We start from the raw sequence: 20,246 nt of genomic DNA on the forward strand, positions 1-20,246 counted from the left end.
GTTATTAAACTGTACTTATCTTAACCCACCAGTTTTCTCACATCTGGTTTTCCAGTTCTCTTCCCCGCCTCCTGCTGGGGGTGTGGGAGGGAGTAAGCAAGCAACTGTGTGGTGCTTAGTTGCTGGCTGGGGTTAAACCACAACAGCTTCTATGGCTTATTGTGTTCCACACAAACAGAGGTAAAGGAATAACTCTTTTGGATCATCTGAAACAGTGTGGCTAGCAGGACAAGGGAAGGGATTGTCCCCCTGTACTCAGCACTGGTGAGGCTGCACCTCAAATACTGTGTTCAGTGTGGGGCCCCTCACTGTAAGAAAAACACAGAGGTGCTGGAGTGTGTCCAGAGAAGGACAACAAAGCTGGTGAAAGGTCTAGAGCACAAGTGCTATGAGGACTGGCTGAGGGAACTGGGGTTTAACCTGGAGAAAAAGAGGCTGAGGGGAGACCTTATCACTCTCTATAACTACCTGAAAGGAGGTTGTAGACTGGTAAGTCTTCTAGATACCAAGCAATAGGACAAGAGGAAATGGCCTCAAGTTATGCCAGAGGAGGTTTAGGTTGGATATTAGGAAAAAATTCTTCACTGAAAGGGTGGTCAAGCATTGGAACAGTCTGCCCAGGGACATGGTGGAATCACCATTCATGGAGGTATTTAAAAAAGCATGTAGATGTGGTGCTTACGGACATGGTTTAGTGGTGGTCTTGGCAGTGGTACGTTAATGGTTGGACTTAATGGTGATCTTAAAGGTCATTTGCAACTTGGATGATTCTGTGATTCTGTAATTCTATGTTAAGACTCCAGTAAGTCAGGTATTTTCTTAACAGGTAGAGACATACATTCTTTTAAGCCCCATGAGAGCTACCTGTCACGGATTCCAGATGTTACACTTGACAAATGGGTTTTGGAGTTGTAGAGGTGGGGTTTGCTCAATCACTCTGTTGAAAGTCTTCTGACGTGTAGGATGTAGATACTGAGAATTATTCTCCTTCGTAGTTGGAGGTTTCAAATCTGTTCATTTGCAATCCCCCTCCTAACCTCTGTTTTGATGTTGCCGAGTACTTCCTACCCTAACTAAAAAAAAAAAAAAAAGGCAGAAAAAACAAAAATTACTTTTATTTCCAAAGTCTCTAGATAGGTTCTGATGCTCAATAAAGTCAAACTGACAAAAAGATATGGATATCTAGAGTCTAATCAAATAGGAATTCTTTTAACTAAATACCTTTGAGAATATCATCCTGATGTGCCTAAGGTGAGAGAAAGCATATGAAGGTGAGAGATGAACTGAGCTTTTCCACGCACTTTTACCATTCCTTTAACCTCAAGATATATCTTCTCAAATACTTTAGCAGTTAATTTTAATAGATACTGACAGCACAGACTTTTTTTCTGTTGTTGTATATTCTTATTTCAAGATACTGCAGAGAAGTGAGGATAGATGGTCAGCTATTACAGCATATTCACAGTTATAGATCTTAACTGGCTTTCCATCTGGCATGGATCAACCATTTTGCAGTACTGCCAAGTTTTTCAAACCTCTTTTCGGGTAGGAAGATGGTTGCTCTACGTTAGCTGTTGTTTCACATAAGCAAAAGCATTCTCTGTGCTGGTAGATTTATGGTTAAGGTGGCTGCAGAAATGTTCCCACCATCAGCATATAATGGATACTTTGTCAGTAAGCAATTTGCCTCCATTCACGGAGATGCAATTATCAGCTTTGTTGTGCTAAAGACATTTTTGAGTGCTTCGTGGAGCTGTAGTGTTTCTTGCTTGTGTGCATGTGACATTCGGGTATCTGCAGTCTGATGCAAGTAGATGCTTCATACAGTTCTGTACTGGTTTTGGCTGGGATAGAGTTAATTTTCTTCATAGTAGCTTGTATGGTACTGTGTTTCGGGTTTGTGCTGGGAACAGTGTTAATAACAGAGATCTTTTAGTCATTGCTGAGCAGAGCTCACACAGAGCCAAGGCCTTTCCTGCTCTCCACACTGCCCCACCAGTGAGTAGACTGGGTGTGCACAAGAAGTTGGTAGGAAACACAGCTTGGACAGCTGACCCCAGCTGACCAAAGGGATATCACATGCCATATGACTTCATGCTCATCAATAAAACTCAGGGGGAGAAGGAGGAAAGGGGGAACATTTGGAGTTATGGTGGGTTTTTTCCCAAGTAACTGTTACACGTGATGGAGCCCTGCTTTCCTGAAGATGACTGAACACCTGCCTACCAATGAGAAGTTGTGAATGAACTTCTTATTTTGCTTTTCTTGCTCATGCAGCTTTTGCTTTCCCTATTAAACTGTCTTTGTCTCAGCCTATGAGTTTTCTCTACTTTTCTACTTCTTTTGCTTCTTTTCCCCATCTCACTGCAAGGGGACTGACTAGTGAGCAGCTCGGTGAGGCTGAATTGCCTACTGGGATTAAACCATGACAAAATCAAAGATCATTTAGAGTTTCCTTTCAGACTTCTCTAAATCTGGCCTTATCTGTGTACTAGTGATTGCAGAGGATGTATAGCTGTCCTCTCTAGAAGGGATAACCCTTGCAAGCTTGGTGAGACCATTTGTGTCTGCAGTGCTATGGCTCTCGTTGATAGTGTTATTGCAGCAGTAATAGCATGCATCAGTTTTGCTACTCTGAAAACATTCCTCTGCTCAGGCTGTTTAGATTAACTGCAGTATAATCCAGGTCAGTATCAAAATTCTTGCAGGAGAACCATTTATACTGTACTTCGTTATTCTCAATAAATAATCACAGTAGTGATATTTAATTCATCCTTTGCATTTTATGAGTTTCTAAGTGTGCAGTTTTGGGCACAGAGTACATAGGATCGAGATTTCTTAATTACCGTGTTTTAACAGATTGTCCATGATTGCTGCTGGGTCACTTCAGTTTTCTGAACTGTGGAAAAGAGTAAATGTAATCTCACTGCATAAAAGCATGTGTGTGGGGCAGGGAGGGTAACTTCATACAGGCATTCCCTCTGTGTCTCTTTTTGTGGGTTAAGTCATGCGTAAAGGTACTTAAATCCATATAAGACTGTCTGAAGAAATGACTAGCAACAGCTAATATTGAAAAAGAAAAAAACTAGAGTTAAGAAAAATCTGGCATATCTGTGCAAAACTCTCTTACTAATTAAGCCTCTCTTTATAAGCATCAGAGGAAGTAATTCCTTAAAAAAAATAGGAAATATAGTACTTTCCTTATGACTAAATGTTCTGACTGGATTTCTAAATCCTTATCTTCCAGCTCTCATAGCAGTTTTCAGGGCAGAAGTATATAAAGGTGCTAGACTTAAATGTCTAGTGAGTATATGACAACATAAAAACACCAATACAGGTTTAGGTATCCTGGCTGGAAGAGTAACACTTAAAAAGAAAATGCAAAACAATACACTCAGACTAAAATAAATATTAGCCTTAACCTTTGAATTGCTGTACAGGTTCAAACTGTGATTTTAAATATATTCTGTTTGGCCACTTCACCACTCCAAAGCCAGCAATGAAACGCTGGAGAAGAAGAGGTGGCAGGGGATGACCCTGTGTCTCAGTTTCCTACTGCTCAAGCTGGAGCGGTTCCCTTGAGGGCTGAAGTACTGGGATCTCAATTACTGGCCTCCTAACAGCTGAGATTTACATTTTAAAAAAAGAAAATTCTTCATGGTGAACTCTTTTGCAGCTGATGAGGGTATCTCATGCTGCAGTCCTGACCTGCAACACCTATTAGCCTGCCATTTTTCTTTGATACTGCTATTCACCAGCTTTGTGAAGCTGTAGGGAATGAAGCAAGCACTGGCATTGCTCTCTCCTGGCTCTGCAGCACATGGTGTGGAAGGCAGCCTAGGAGATTGACAGAGAAAGGGTTAAAGTGCTCTGTGTTTTGCACTTGGTAACTAACCTTCCAGCCAAGGGGGAATTGTTCTCCTTTCATTGAAGTTCTTCAATCTCTTCGCATTACTTTTGGTGCTGTATAACATTTTAAAAGCTCCCAGACTGACAGACATGGCCGGAGGCAGAGCTCCGCTGGGAGAACTGTAATGTACAGAGCCTCCTCGGCAAAGAGCAGTGGTATAGCAGTTAAATTGAATACAGTATGAAGCAGTGCAGACTATCCCAGAACTTTTTTATGTCATTTTTTTCCAGCTTGCATCTATGGCTGGGTAATTCAGAAAGGTGCTTTGAGTTCTTTGTTCAGTTTTGGGTTTTTTTTCCCTGTGTTTCATGATTACTATGATTTTGCCATAAAAACTAGGCATGCACCCTGCAACTGTGGATCAAGAAAGGCACAGGAGTTTGAAAGTCTTGGAACTGAATTATGGCTGAACACAGTCTGAACCTAATGTTATATACCACTGAATGCATTGAAGACAGAAGCACAAAAAGTCATGTGAACTGTTAAATTAAAAAAGCTGCTAATAGAAATACGTATCAAATATATTAATATTGAGTGCAGCTCTCTATTGTGGTAGGGTCCTATATTAAAGTTTCTTTGCTGAAATAAAATACATAAAGTACAAATGGTAATGCAAGTGGAAGTTTGCGCTCATTGTACCTTAGAATATTTTCCTTTAGATGAAAAAAAAAAAAAAATTGAAATGTCTTCAACACAAAAGATTTTTTTGTTGTTGTTTGGGTTTTTTTAAGGATTATGAGCAGATAGTTCTTCCTTCATTTTTAATCCTTTCTGAAGGTAGCATTAAAATACTCATTTGCACTAGATTCCTTTTCACCACATTTTTTTACTTTCTTTTTTGGTAAGACCTAGAATAGCCTTTCTAATCAGAACAGAAAATCTCACCCTAAATTTAGAAAAGGGAGTGCAGTTATTTTTCTAGGGTGGTGGTTTTTTTCTTCAAAACCTGTTAGATTTTCCAGGTTCCCAATTGTAAATCCTTTCTATTTAGATACTTCAGCATGCACCTAACAAATAAGATTTTCTACATTATTTATTGTTATGTATAGTAACAATATTATTTATAAGGAAAATATAATCTTTGGCACTATTTGAAAATGAAAAATATATATGGTTAGGTACTTTACTGTTTCTTCTTTTCTAAGGTCTATATCATGCCATTGATTTTTAAGCAGAACTCTCATTGATTTGGTAGAAGCTTCTGCTTAAAAATCAATAACACAATATGGCCTTAACAAAGTGGTGAATTCCATAGTGATATAAATTGTATTTTTGTTTTAAAAATGTAAAATGCATCCATCTTAAATCCTACAAGTAGTATTTCTTGCACAGACAAACAGCAGGCCGTAGAATAAACCCCAGGATGCCTTTCTGGCAGAGACAACAAGCAAAGCATTCCTGCCCTAGACAGTAGGGTGAAGAGTGGGTCTTCTCTTCTCCAATATTTTCTGTGTAAATCCAGAATAAATAATTTTTACATCACTGATGGATAACAGTTTTGTCTGATAACTGGGTCATAAAGCAAAGGCTATGGCCCTGTCCTCAGACAGACATAAAGGTAATGCTAAGCAGAGCAAGAATGAGCTATTCCTGTAATAACTAGAATGTTCTAGAGCAGCTCTGTCCTGCAATCAAAATAGCAATCTTTGAAAACTGTGATTCCTAATCTTTTTCTCTGTCTCTAGAAACTAACTAGGTGTGAGAATTTTGATGAACGCTTCAATGTAATTTTATGTAATTTGATGTTGCCATGTAAATCTCTTTTATAGGTCCCTTTAGATGGAATTTAATGCGGCAAAAACCTTGTCATCAGAAGGATTAATGCCTGCATTAGCATTTCCGCAATAAAATCAGAAGCTAAGTGGTGGAGGCCACAGACACCTCAAACCTGGATTCCTCTGCTCTGCATTAAGTGCTGGAGTTTTTATTACTTGCTGTAGGGAAGCCGTTGCCAATGCTTACAAGGAACTGCTTATCCCTGCTTCTCTGGGTCCTGTTTGATGGAGGTCTCCTGACGCCACTGCATCCACAACCACAACAAACTTTAGAAGCAGAGCCAAGAGATAATGTTGTCCCAATGCCAGGGAGGAGGTCATCTGCTCAGCGAGTCAAACGAGGCTGGGTGTGGAATCAATTTTTTGTGCTGGAGGAGTACATGGGCTCTGAACCTCAGTATGTGGGAAAGGTAATTTTTTACTCTTTCTTTAAAAGTTGAATTAACACAGACAAATAGTAAAATGTGCTATAAAGGTGTACCTATTTCTGGTGGGGCAATTCTTCAACTGACAGGAGTTCCTTCTGTTCATCCCCTTTACCATTCCACCTCTCATATATCCACTATAGATTTTATTATTATTTTTAGTGCAAAAAATTATAATATTTACTTTCTACCTTTCTATGTTTGTCTTATTTCATTATCCTTGGTTTTGGAATAAAGCAAGCAAACAAACAAAAACAAAAAAAAAAAGAGGGGGGAGTTCTGAAATAAGTTTGTGGTGCACAAATATCTTTAATTGAATCTGCTGTAATAGCACATTTGATTTTTAGCAACAAATGTTGGACTGATATCAGAAATAAGATTTCAACCAGAAATCTGTAGCCCAGAATGCACAGTCATTTCTGTGATTGGTATGGTTACTCCAAGTCCATTTTCAACTAACAGAGATACCTGCTTTTTTCTCTTCTGTCTTATGCCTTAGCATCATTTGGTTTTATTTCTGATTGTTCAGATTGTTTTCAAGTATTTCAAATATGTTTTATTGCTTTGTAATTCAAACTGTTGCATTATAGCTTTTATACTCTGTGTGCAGACATGCACATTCACACATGCAGAGAATTTATGCAATTCTCTCTCTCATTATATGACCGTTTCTGTAATAAGGCATAAGTAATTTGATAGCCAACTGTTCAAGGGGTGTGTGAGGTGAATTTAAATAACAGATTTTTCAGAAAGGAAAGCTGAAAGTGAGACCTGAAGAAAAAAGTAGCACAGTATATAATTGGATGCTATGTATGAATTTAAATAAAGGCCCTTACTCAATGAAAATAAGAGGTCAGGGATTCATTGCCTGAGTCCCCAGATGCCACTTCCCTACACAGTAAAACAGCAAAAGACTACATGTGGTTCACTAGATGATTTGACAAACCACCCAAAAATGTATTTAGATATTACACATGTAGGCATTAGTGCTAAGCACTGAAACATACTAGTCAAAACAATTTACAAAGGTGTATGTTTATATCACAGAGATAATATAAAGAGTTTGTTTTACAGTCTGAAGGGGGATCCCGTAATGAAACGTTTTATCTTTGTGACACCCAGTTGATACAAATTTACACTTGTTCTAACACATACCTTTGTTCTGGCCACTAGCTAAAGATGTAAAGACTCTAATCACATTCGATGGTGTAACACAGACAACATGATTGCTATGCTTTTTACCTCAGAAGACAGAGATGTTATTGCTGCACCCCTGTAATTCATTAATCTTTATTCCTTTATGCAAGATAGTAAGATAGCACTTTTCAAAAATTAGGAAAGATCTAATTGCAGCGTAGAACAAGCTATAGTGACGTTTCTTGGTAAGACGTCGTATACCTCTGTTACCTAGTAAATAAAATAGAATATGGAAGGATCTTGGTGATGAAAGACAAAATAAATTAGGATGTTTAGTTAGTACATCAATAACATTAAGTCAAAAAATCTGCTTCCCAAATATACAATTCATAGCAGGTGATAATTTTTTCAACAGTGTTCATTACCTGCTAAATATCCTTTGGATGCTTATTAGAACTTATTTTATCTATATAAACTATTTGCTTCAATATACCAGAAAAAGGAACCTGACAGGTTTTGAATGTCATCTTTGCCTAATCTTTTAAGAAAAAAGCCAATCCCCAAAACCCCCAAACCCAAAACTACAAAAAACCCCAAGATAGAGATGTTAGCTTTTCCTCCTTATATTCCACAAAGCTCTCAAAGAAGGTAGAGAACTGAATGGGAGAACTTCTTTAGAGAAATTGTGCATTTAAATACAGACAATTAAAGCCATGCTTTAATTTAGTATAAATTTAATAGCCATGCTATAATTTAATATCAATCCAAACCATTGTGAACATACTGAAATGTACTCAACAGTGGATATTCAAGATATTTAGATCTTATGTAATTTTTAAAAATCACATAAAATTTTTAAGGTTTGATACACAATTGAGTTCTGGATTGACTACAGAAATAATTTGATTTATATTTACCATAATTTAGATTTATTCCAGAATAATTTATTTTAAAAGTCATTATTTTTATAATACTACTGTGCTATATTTTAAAGCGATATTATGTATATGATAAAGTGCAGGATATTTCATATGACCTGAAATCGCAGGTCTCTTGTCGTCTTCTTCCAGCCATTGTAGCCAGACTTGATATAGGGACATGCACATTGGCGTTTATATTGCTTATTGTAGAATTGCTGCATTAATAATGTCACAGTAATTTATAAACAGGAGTTTAATGTGTCTATTAAATCAGCTGACAATTTCACTACACGGTTAGGGGAGAGTAGTTAATTTTGGGAGCCACCTGTAAAAGAACACAGATTTGCAGCAACAATGTCAGCTCTTATTGACCAATGCGCTTAATTCCTTTTATGTACGTTTTTAGAAGACTATCTCAAGAAGTGTCAGATTGCAAATCAAAATATAGTTTAGAAACTGATGGGGATTAGTCTAGCTCACAGTTAGAGATCTGGAAATAGTGCTTCATGTTGACACATTAAAAGCATTTAACCTGAATATTAAATCGAAGTTTGGAAACCTCATGATATGTAAGAGCCATAAAAATCCATCAGATTACCAAACAAAAGATAGCTCCCTTTAGTAGAGAGGCATGTAAGCAGGCCCAGGCTAAAAAGCAGAACTGGAATATGGTGTTGCCATGTGACTCGTGAAAACTGAAGGGATGCTAGAAGGCTTGTAAAATAAGGCTTGCTCATGTACTTACTTGGCTGTGCTTTATGTTTCTTCCCAATACTGTGAAGCTCCAGAAGGCCAGGTGAAGTGCCACATGTGTGGAATCAGATAAAAAGGTTCATAATTCTTTTTTTCGTGCCAAAGCTCAGTCCTCACTGAATGGTGAGATAAATTACCTGAGTATCAGATCCTCAAGCATGGCCACATCCCAAAATTTTCTAACTACTAACAAGGTAGCAGTTTTATTTGCCCTTATGCAGGGTTAGCTCAAGGGGGTGCAACCCCACCAGAATATTATAAATCTTGTTGCAACCTGTCTTGCTTGATGTGTTTCAATAGTGGCATGCAGAGGCAGCATAAGAAAATGAAAGTTCAAGAGAACAAAATAGGCAAGAACAGTGCAGGTTCTTCATTATTGAGATAATGCTAGCAAAAGTTTTAATTGTCGTACATGTAGCACGCTTGGATTTATATATGTGTCTTTGTGTTCCTAGTGTGTAAACACATTACATCTTTCTTGTGTTGCACACCTGTACAGTTGCTTAGTAAGGATTTTTGCTGGCTGTCCTTAAGCTTGCAGAGACAGGCGTGTGGCAACTCCTACTGAACACTGGCTTGGTACATAGGAAAGGATTGCGAAGTCCTCTTTGAGATAACGGCCGTTTCTGTTCTGGTTTCCAGTGTGCAAGAATCAAAATATTCTCAGCTTACTAGGTAGTATCTTGCTAATGAATAACCGATATCTTTTCCAACATTTTGTTCTTCAAACCTGCACTACATTATACATGCTTACATGCAACCTACAACAGATATTTTTTAGTTGTGATCCCTGCCAGCTGAAAAATGTAGTAGTCACAACTGTCCTATGGCACTACAGGGTGCACATAACAATATGGTATTTTTCATCTGACGCAGTCCTGAGAAAGCCTCATCATCTTCACAGGTTTCCCCATATATCAAGGCAGAAACAGTTCTGATCTGGAGGAAGCAGAGCTCTATATCTGTGACCAGAACAGAATGCTTTTCTGAAACCTAGTAATTTATCCTCTACTTCTGAAATATGAGCATAGAATTCATTTATGCATTTTTTTAGTGGACAGTTTTCAATATAGTGAAATTAATGTTGACCACCTTCCACCAGGCTTAAATCATCACCTGTTTCAGAGTGCACACTCGGATTTTACAGTTGTATTCCCTGTTGCATGAGTGCCTGGGTGACAGGGCAGTCTGTGAAGGAAATTTTGCACTGCTTGTGCAGAATCTGTTCTCAGAGAAACAAATTTATAGTGCTGTGACTATCATTTTGGTATTACTCACAAGAACTGACTTAATGTGGAAGAAAAAATAAATTTAAAGGAAAAGAAATATAGGTAGTGAATTTGAAGCTACTGCCCTTTGAAGAAAAAAAACCCCAAAACCAGCTTAAGTCTCTGTTCATAACAGTACCTCGATTAATCTGATGTTTTTAAAAAAATGTATTTCTACTAGATTTCTGCTGAGAGTGTCACAATAATAATATTTAAAGCTGTCAAAAGAGTTTTTCCTAGCTTATCAGATTTTATGCCCACATCTGAAATAACAGTATTAGAGAGAGACCTGTATGTCATTTCCACTAGACATTTGTACAGTGCCATCCTCCAAGAGATGAGAAATGTTTCAGGGAACACTGCTAGTAATGTGTTGACTCGCATGATGCAGAACATCACAGTTACTCGTTCCTGGATGACTTTAATATGAAAGGTCTCCCAAATAGTATTTATAAGAATGAGGTTGATCAGTACATCTGTAACACACAGGAATTCATATACCCACCTCTGTCTGCAGATATTATAGTGAAATTCTTGTTGGGCTTGGTCCTTAGGCAATAATATATATTGTGATCAGGCATGGTCACATTAGTCTGGTGTATTAAACTGACTGACTGAGTTTATACCATGCACATTTTCAAGGAAAAGGATTGTCACAACTTATTGCGGATAGGAAAATCGATGAGGAGAAATTAAATGGTAAAAGAAAGTGTGAGTCAGAACTAGGGGCAGAACTCCAGAGTTCTTATCTTGCTGTGTTGAGCTGAGACTGTTGTCTCTAACAGGTATGTCTGGCTGGTGAAAAATGTGATGACTTTAAAAGCTTTGCATCCTGTATATTGCATAATGTGAGGCAAAAAGCAATTTGACAGCTGCACCTGAAAGTGTGAGAAGGAAGTGGGACCATGGAAACACAAACACTCTTGAGCAAGTCAGACTTGCATTTAATGTTTGCTTTTGCAAGCTTGTATTTGTATATGGTATAAAGACCTAGTTTTCTTGTCATGTGTGCTAGAGATGAACAGCTTGCACACAACAGAACATTTCTTATTGATCTAGTGTCTTCACTTGTTTATTGATTTACTTGGTTAGCTCAAAGCGGGAATATTGGAAGCAAAATACTGATAGTAGTAACACCTTTTGCATGTGGTCCTTGCATTCATGAAAATTATATGAGGTATTTGGAGATGAAACAAAGATGAGAACTCTGTTCTGCGCTTTCATTGATTGCATGAGAGAGGAGAAAGAGCGAGTTCAGGACCAAGAGAGAGCAAACTGAAAAGAAAGGATCAGCTTCCTGAGCTGTAACCCACATTTTAGGGAATGTAAAAGGTTGTGGTCATTGTTCTGGTCTCCTAAGGAGGTCACAGACTGAAATAGTTAAAACTCTCAAACTTAGAAGGCTTTATTGCCCAATAATTCAGCGATCAGTGCAGGAGACTGAAAGCCTGTGGAGATGATCCTGTTGGCACAAAATCACCAGCTCTCACCAGACCTCTGCGTAGGGCTGAATGGATGGTGCTAATGGTGCAAGCCTGAGTCTGAAGTTTATGTTGTCAACAGAGGGAGAATTACAAATGAGCTTGTAGAATAAAACTGCTAAGGCAAAGCCTTTTATTTATTTGGAAACTTTGTATAAATGGCTTCAGCTGCGAAGGACGTTCATTTGAACTACGGAATATGTGAAAGAATGCTTTAGAAAAAGATGTATGAAATGTTTTGAAGGACTTGGGGTGGATAGACAAATGAAAATATTGTCTCCTTTTTTCATCCAAGTGAATCTGAGGACGTTAAATTTATTTCATCTAAATTTGGAGTTTGGCTGAGAACTGCTGACAGACCTGCCAGCCTTGGAAATAGTGTTTCTGATACTATGAATGATCAGGCATAGGCATGTATTACGTATGTCAGCAACTCAAAATTGAATTTATAACTAGTGAAACCTAGATCATAAATTACAATTGAACTGAAGGAGAAACTAGTTGAGATCATGAGATCTCTTTTCTGGAAGAGCATCAGAATGCCAAGTAATTCAGTAGAATTCACCAGTCAGCAAAATGTGGAAAAGTATTACATACCTGTAGCCATTCCTGTATCTGGGTAACAACGTGTGAACCAAAGTAACAAAGAGATTCAGAAATGGAATAAAATCTATGATTGCTGCAACATGTGAGGTGTTAAAAACAAGGAAATAGTGTAATACCTCACTCAAACATGCAACAAAAGTATAAATTCTTAGCAGGAAAAGTGTAAGTATATAAATATTAATGAAAGAATTAATGAAATACAGAAATATTAAAGAAAGAATAATAAAATAAAGAATAATAATTAAATAGGAGACTATTTGAAAGCTCAGGATTTCATATTTATTATTTCATATTTTCAAAATGTGGACTTTCGTTTCTTTTGCTCTTTTTGAAGGGACACTGATCTGGTATAAAAACAATATTTTCAATAAACAAATTAGAACAGCAAATTTCAGAAATTTAAATTGATAAAATTTAAATTGATAAAATTTGTTTCATAATTCCACTTAAAATTTAAACCAGAAATGTTTAAATGTGAATATTTACATCATTTAAATTCATTGTTTCAATAAAATACGCAGAATTATTTACATTTTATGAAAACATAGCATGAAAAATGGCCACTGAAATTCATAAACAATATATGAGTATAAAATAAAATTTATTAACAAACTTCAAAATTAAATTCATATTTTTCCAAATAAAATGCTAGATATCCTGAAACAAAAACATGTTCCTAGCAAGAATCAGTCAGTTATAAGCTGAGCGTGATCTTCAAGAAAATCGGGTGCTCAGCACTAACCTACAGGAGAAGCTAAAGAGCTGGAAGATTATCCCATTTTCTGCCACTGTAGTTAATATCCTTGTATGTAAGACATAAACAGAAGAGATGGTTGGAACTGGCAGTCTTGTCAGGTGCTGCCATTGCATCTAGCACAGTTTGTGCATCAGGGTCCTGAGAGTCTTTTCGCAGTAGACATCCTAAGGTGCAACCCCCCCTGTGCTTCTGAAGTATATATATTGAACCACAATTTGTAACACTTAACTGATAAGGAAAGCAATGAACTTGGAGCAGGTGTTGGTGTCATGGCATGTGCTGTTTCCCTCTCCCTCACCCACTTCCATGTCCCACAGGCTGTAAATGACCTGTGTCTTCTCCCTCTAGAGATAACCATCCCTTAATCCTTCTTTTTGTCTCCCTGTACCAGACATCTACTCTGCTGCAAAAGCTACGATTCCTTTCCTCTTTACGGAGGGTCTGTTACATATCCAATTACATTGTGAGCAATGAACCCAGTTTACAGTTAACTTCAAACTCCACGCCTTCTCTTCTGATTGGAAATAGACCTTGTGTACTCAAAAGCTTGCTTACCTTTTCCATCTGTTGGTGGAAGTCTAATGAAAAGAACTGCTTTCATAAATGATCCTTGCATTTGCTACATAATAATTTTTGTGTAAAGCAGATTCGGTTACATTCACCTGGAAAAAAATCCCAACATGAATTAAAAGTCAAGAAAAGTCTTAACAAAGAAAAGTGGGAAGTGACAAGACTAAAACTGAGGAAATAAAATATTATATTAAAATAAGTATTGTTCAGATGTCCCAGTACTGGAAAATATTTTTGTTATAGGAATGCTCCTGCATAGTTCTCTCTATGTTGCCACTTCTTCCTGAATATTTATTTAATCTAAATTTAGGTTATAAAATCCAAAATAATCCAGCAATGTTGTAGAGTCTTTTACAAACAAGTGGTTATGCTGGTTTTAAGGGTAGGTTAACTCAAGTATAAACACAATCTGGTTGAAAATTCCTCTTTTTCTTTCCAGGATTATTTTTAAACTCTGATAAATTCCTTGGTTTAGTTCACTGTGTGGTACCAGAAGCATGTGTTCTATGCCCACTGCATGGCGGTGATATATATATATATATATAATAGTGCTGTATAGGCAAGAGAGGATGACTGAGGAGAAAGGCATTGAAGTCGAAACTTTCCCTCCTCCACCCAGCCCAAGGGCTCATACCTCATGGAAGGTGAGAAAAGGAGGAGAAAAGTTGAAAGACATAATAATGAATGAAGAAAATGCCTACCAGTATTGACACATGCTGAAAGTAAACCTAATAGTTTTAATTATTAGTTACTACCTTAAATTTAATTCTCTGCTGAAGGAGTTTTTGTTTGATAAATACATGTAAGAAAAAAAACACCCTGTTGGTTCTTGCTGCACTATAAAATATAAAAAGTGTAGGAAAAAAACAGGTTAAAATAGAATGGATGGAATAAGATTTAGAGAAATACTCAAGAAATAAGATGGCATGAGAAGGCAGTTCTATACAAATTTAAAAATTAGTAGTAATAAATGTGTAGATAGTAATGGATGCAGTCAAGAACCTGGTTCTTTTAGAACTGGTGGGACCCCTGCCACTGTAGCAGGAAAGTGGGATTGCAGAGGATCCCCCCATACATGACAGCATAGTGTGCAAACTCTTATCTCCCTGCATTAACATTTTTCATCTTATTGTTAAACAATGACATTTTTCTTCCTCTAGGTTCACATACCTGTACCTCATTGTATTCTGGAGTTATGGTCTCCAGTGGTGGTAGTCAGAATGTTATGGATTGAGCCATGGCAGTGAAAGCTTAAATAGTAAAAAATGCTCCAGAAGTACAATGGGTTTTGTCCAAACAGCTGTGTGCAGTACTTGTTCTTGTATTTACAACACAAGAAAAAAGTGTGTCTAGAGAACAAAGCCAAGCTTGGAAAAAACCTCCTGTCTTCTAGCACCAGCTTTAATTACAGAGATTATTTCATGTGTACATTGTATTTAAGTGTCAGTCCCTGAATATGTAAACTGGAGTTATTACTGATATTGTTGAACTAGTGCCATTATGACCTTGCTACTGCTTGCTAAAAGAATAGATTTTTAGTAACAGATATATTATTCCTCCACGTGTCATGAAAATACTTAACTGATCACTGAAAAAAATATGACTGTTTCAACCTGGACATTATTGTGCTATATTCAGTATCAGTAAGGATTTAGGCTGGGGCCTATGTTGTTTAACATGATCAGAAATGATCCAGGAAGGTTTGTGAATATCCAGCTGACCGTGTTTGCTGTTCATATTAAGCTATTTGAGTTTGTAAAGACAAAGGCTGAATGGGAAAAATGGGAGAAGGACCTTAGGAAATGGGATTAAAATTAGGGATTAAATTTGATATAAAGTGGTACATACTGGGGGAGGAGGGGAATAATTCTAACTTCATTAATGAAATGTTGTGCTCTGTGGAAGCCATAATGTCTCTTAAATGAGATTTTGGTTTATGATAGCTGTATGCACATTTGCTCAGTGTGCAGAGTAAGTGCCAAGAAAGCAAATGGGATGTTAAAAATTCTTAGCAGTGGCAGAAAAAAATAAAAGTCATTAACACAGCTTTGTATCTAAATTGCTGGTGAGCCTATATCTTCCATGTGTGAATTATTTTTCTCTGGTCTCATAGAGGACATGTGTCCCAAAGAAGAGGGAGAAGTACAGAGGATACAAAGGCAGTCAGTATTTTTGGACTGACTCCTAGGTGAGGAATGACTGAGTAAGATAGTTCCCTTAGCCTGGAAAAGGGACAAAGAGGAGGAGATGTGATAGGTTTCCAAAATAACTAGAACAGAGTGGTTAGGCTAAAGGAGGAGGAATCCCTTCTTCACCAATGCAAGATGGGGGACATCAAATGAAGCCAACAGGTGGCACAGTCAGAGCAATGACAAGGAAGTTATTCTTCACAAAATTTATAAATCCCGAATAGGTAGCTCTGCACCACAGGGTGCTATGGATATATAGAATTTTTCACGTGTGTGAGCAGAAAGTGAAGAAGTTAATGAAAAATCAATATCCTGAAGGCTAATAACTACAGTCACCACCAATGTCTCCAGAAACTACTGGAGGCTTGGAAATTATGGGGTGAGCTGTACTTTTGCTAACCTTACGCTTTTCTCTGAGTACTCACTTTTGGACTTTACCAGAGACAGAGTTCTGGGTTGGAGGCCACTTGTGCGCAGCGCAGCACATCATTGCTCTGTGGGGACCGTTGACAGTAACAGACGTTCTCCTCCACTTAGGAGAAAATAATGAGATGTTTTTATATTGGTCTTGTCCCTAAAAGTGACTCATTTAACTTTGTTGAAAGTTTTTTGGACAGTTTGATGGGCAAGAATATGATCAAGGAACAATTCAGTTCTAAACAGAAAAATGTATTTCCTTAAATGTTATTTCTCCTTGTGAAAATAAAAAACATTACTTCTTATACGAAAAATAAAAATATCTGCAGTACTTCATTTGGCAATGTACTGATTGTGTGGTGAATGCAGCTCTATTAGTAAAAATATTACATTCAAAAGATTTAAGACAGTAGAGCAGGTCAGCATTCTCATGTGTTCCTGAGAAAAAAAGTCCAGTTAGAAAGAGGCTTGTGATACTGTTGCAAATAGTCATGCCTTTCAAGATCTTATACTACCTACCATTTCACACTGTTTCTTTAGTTTTCTAGTCCATGTAAATGGCAGACGGTCTTCTTCATAAAGATCCTCAAGAAGAGCTGAGCCTGCTCAGGCCCCCTACAAACCCCTCAGAGGATCCCTTAACACTAAAGAGCTCAGAGCACCTAGTCACTGAACGCCTGCGCTGGGCATGGCTGCGGCTGCACTTACTGCCCTGGTAGCTGATGACGGAGCTTGTGCTGCTGCCTGCACACTCCATTTTCCATACTGCCTCTGTGATTCTCCCTCAGCCTCCAGACAAGAGGGAACCAGCTCAGGCCAGCTTGGGGATGGGAGGCGACTCGATCAGGTGCAATGAAACCTCCCAAACAATCTTGACATCTGCATACAGCACAAACGTGGCAACCCTTAAACTGCACCAGTACCTGTACACAAGCACAAACTTAGGCTGCACAAGACAGATCAAATGCGCAAATATTCCTGTATGTCTTCTTGCTGTGTTGTTTTTATTTTTTTATACGAATCTTACGCCCTTTTCAGAAAATGCAATAGGTCATTTAAATCATATGTTGCAATCTGCTTAATGAAATTAAAATGACCACTTGAAAGTGCGTAAGAGTTGAAATCACATCATGCAAGTCTGACTGATAAGCTGAAAAGCAAAAAGTAAATGAAAAGAAGCTTTTGTTATACCTTCTGCTTCTGTGGAACAAGTCATTGTCTTGCAAATTTGAAAACCTTCAGAGTTCTTTACATGTTTTCATACAATCTTTAGACAGAAAAGGAATACCACATAAACTGAACCAGAGTAGATGTTTTATGTGCTGGTTCAATAAAATTTTAGGCCTGTCAGGAATGTGTACACCAGCCTTTTGATTTTTGAATTTTCTTTACCTCTCTGGGTCTTCTTTTCTGTGCCAGTTCCATGCCCTTTAAAGAAATAAGGTGAGGCAAGATGAGAGGATTTTCTGTTCCAGTATCTTAAAGGATAATGTCAATAGATGTGTTTTAATTAGTAGTCTTTTCTCTCTGTGATTATGGCAGTGAGTAAACCACAGTTCCTGGCGATGGCACTGTGCCATTCAGCAGAGGTTGTTCTATTCAAATTTTACTGGTGTCGCTGCTTTTGAGCAGTGATGTCTGAGCTGTTGATCACAGATACTTATGTGTCTTTTTTGGTTTTGGTTTACCACCCCCTCCCTTGTTACCTTGGTGTTGATGTAGAATTGCTGTGTTGAAGAGAGTACAGTTTTTTAGTGTTTCATAGCATAGGATCCAAAGGTGTTTTCTTCAGGGTGTCAAAATATTTGGATAGTTAACAAGAGTTATTGTTTCAAAAATTACGGCTTTTACATATTTATTTATTACGGCTTATATGATTTCAGGATTACAATGTAAAAAGTGGTGCAGAGCAGTCTAATTACTCTTACATTAAATTTTTCCTTACTGTGAGAACTGAAGCATAAACTTGTCAAAGAGCAAGCAGAGAAAAAGAGTGTCACTGAAGTTATTAATGGAACGTGTATCTTCTAGTATCGGAGAGCACTTTTGCAGCACCATCACATAAGCCAGTTAGTAGCTCCTGCTTGTAAAATCCAGCTGTATCAGCTTAACAGCAGGTAAACTGCTTCTAGTTTAACCCTAATTGACGCCAGTAGTAGAGTCCAAGAAAAAAATCAATGAGTGTTGGTGGAATTAGGAAATTCCCACATAAGCCTAATGAATTCTGGCAGGCAGCATTTGTGCAGTTTAAGAACTGTAAAAAAGATGCTGAGACTTGAAACATTGACCAGTTTTACTAAGAATTTCTTTTCAGTAAAGGTATGTGTGGCTGACATTTTTAAAAAGTACAGTATTTACTTATGAGGATTTTCTATGCTGATAGACTAATTTGGTATTATCAAAAAGTTAAAGGGAAATAACACACTTGCTATCTACGTTTGAAAAAGTAATTTTGGGTTTTTTTGTATAACAAAATGCAGAATCAAAAATAAGTTATTTCATGTGGGATACAAACAGGACTGGTTTAATGTATTTGCCATTTTGCCATGTTCATTGCAATGCTTTGTTTGTCATGTCTGAAAGCTATTGTAAGGTCTGGTTGTGAATTCCACTTCCTACATAATTTCTTCTTTCCAAGTGTGAAATTCTGCCAGATGAGCCTTTTAGCAACTACAGCATAATTTTATTCCCCAGGGTAGTAAAATTAGATATTTTTTCAATTAAAAAATAATGTGTAACCTAGTCTTTTATGTTGGAGGAACTTTTTTTTTTTTTTGGTTAAGAAATTGTAATTGATCCTACAAAAAAATTGAATTGTTCTGTTCTCTACACTTATTACCATCTCTATAGGGTACTGTGATTCAGAGAGGTGTTTTTATGGGCCTCATCACTAAGGCATCTGAACATTGCAATGATTATCCTTACAGTGGCTCTGTGAGGCAAGAAAGCATTAGCTCTTTCCGTAAGTAGGGAGCTGAAGCACAGGAAAGACTGAATTACTTGTCAGAGCAATTATCAAAATTATATTGAAACCCTAGAGACTACAAAGTCAGTCTTTCTGATTTTTTATTATTTTTATATGCATTTTAATAGAAATAATGGTCTACAGTTGAATATTGTCTGAATTGATAAGGAGGGAGTTCTGTCTGTGCTGAACAACACGGTCACTGAGAAAGCTGGGCATATCTGCCTACCTGGAATGAAATAAAGGATTAATGATTTAATTCCTCTACATCCAGACACTGCAGTGCTCTTTAGATTAAATAGTTAGCATCCAAGTCCATTCTTAGTCTTGACATTAATAATGTCAAATTTGTAACTGCAAGCTGAAGTAAGCTCAAGCAAAAGAGGGAAGGGGAGAAAAGGGCAATGCTGTCGATTCCTTGTTAGCCTACTGTATTCAGGGATCATCAGACTAGATGACAAAATTATTAAAATGACAAAGAAAACAGGCAATCAAAAATGTTGTGCTCATAATAATCTATATGCATTATGCTTTACGCTTCTTTACTTGTGTTCCTTGGAACAGATTGTTAACACGTTTCTTTGGGGAGCCCAGCCTCAGAGACTGACTCTGAAGTAATGGCTTCCTTAGCGTATTAAATAATTCTGACAGGCTGCTCATTTTCTTTAATTATCTCCAAGTATCAGTGGTTAAAAACTTGTAAAAAATAATGGTATAAGTAATTAACCTATTGGCTTTGCTTTTCCTGTGAGCTATACAAGATAATAAGAAATGTGTAGTGCATTTGGTCACATTTTATGCATTATACAGATATTTTTACTATTAGGGAAAACTTAAAATGGTATTATTTGGAGGAAAAGAAGCCTGCAACACTTCTGCCTGACATCTACAAGACAGGAACCAAAGATTATTTCATTCTGTGTTTGTGTGGGCTCTATCACCATGTTTGCTAATGATGAATAGTTGGTATGTTATGAGTCAGATAAGTATGCAGAAGTTATTTGCTTCAGTAGTTTATCTCCAGTGTTATTTTCCAGTAACTTAGCTCAAACTGCAGGAAGAAAAAAAAGTTA

The 20,246-nt window shown here is 37.3% G+C and overlaps 1 protein-coding gene across 4 annotated transcripts in view; it reads left to right on the top strand.

The window, feature by feature from the left end:
• CDH12 (cadherin 12) overlaps positions 1–20,246 on the top strand; it is a 220,714-nt gene that overhangs the window by 60,310 nt on the left and 140,158 nt on the right. For all 4 annotated transcript variants that reach the window (XM_055706192.1, XM_005444481.4, XM_027813008.2 and 1 more), the window contains one exon: positions 5,680–6,095. In XM_055706192.1, coding sequence (XP_055562167.1) covers positions 5,865–6,095 — 231 coding nt within the window. In that variant the 5' untranslated portion in view covers positions 5,680–5,864. The remainder of the gene's footprint in view (positions 1–5,679; positions 6,096–20,246) is intronic.

This window comes from Falco cherrug, chromosome 3 (assembly GCF_023634085.1).
Source record: "Falco cherrug isolate bFalChe1 chromosome 3, bFalChe1.pri, whole genome shotgun sequence".
Taxonomy (NCBI): Eukaryota; Metazoa; Chordata; class Aves; order Falconiformes; family Falconidae; genus Falco; species Falco cherrug.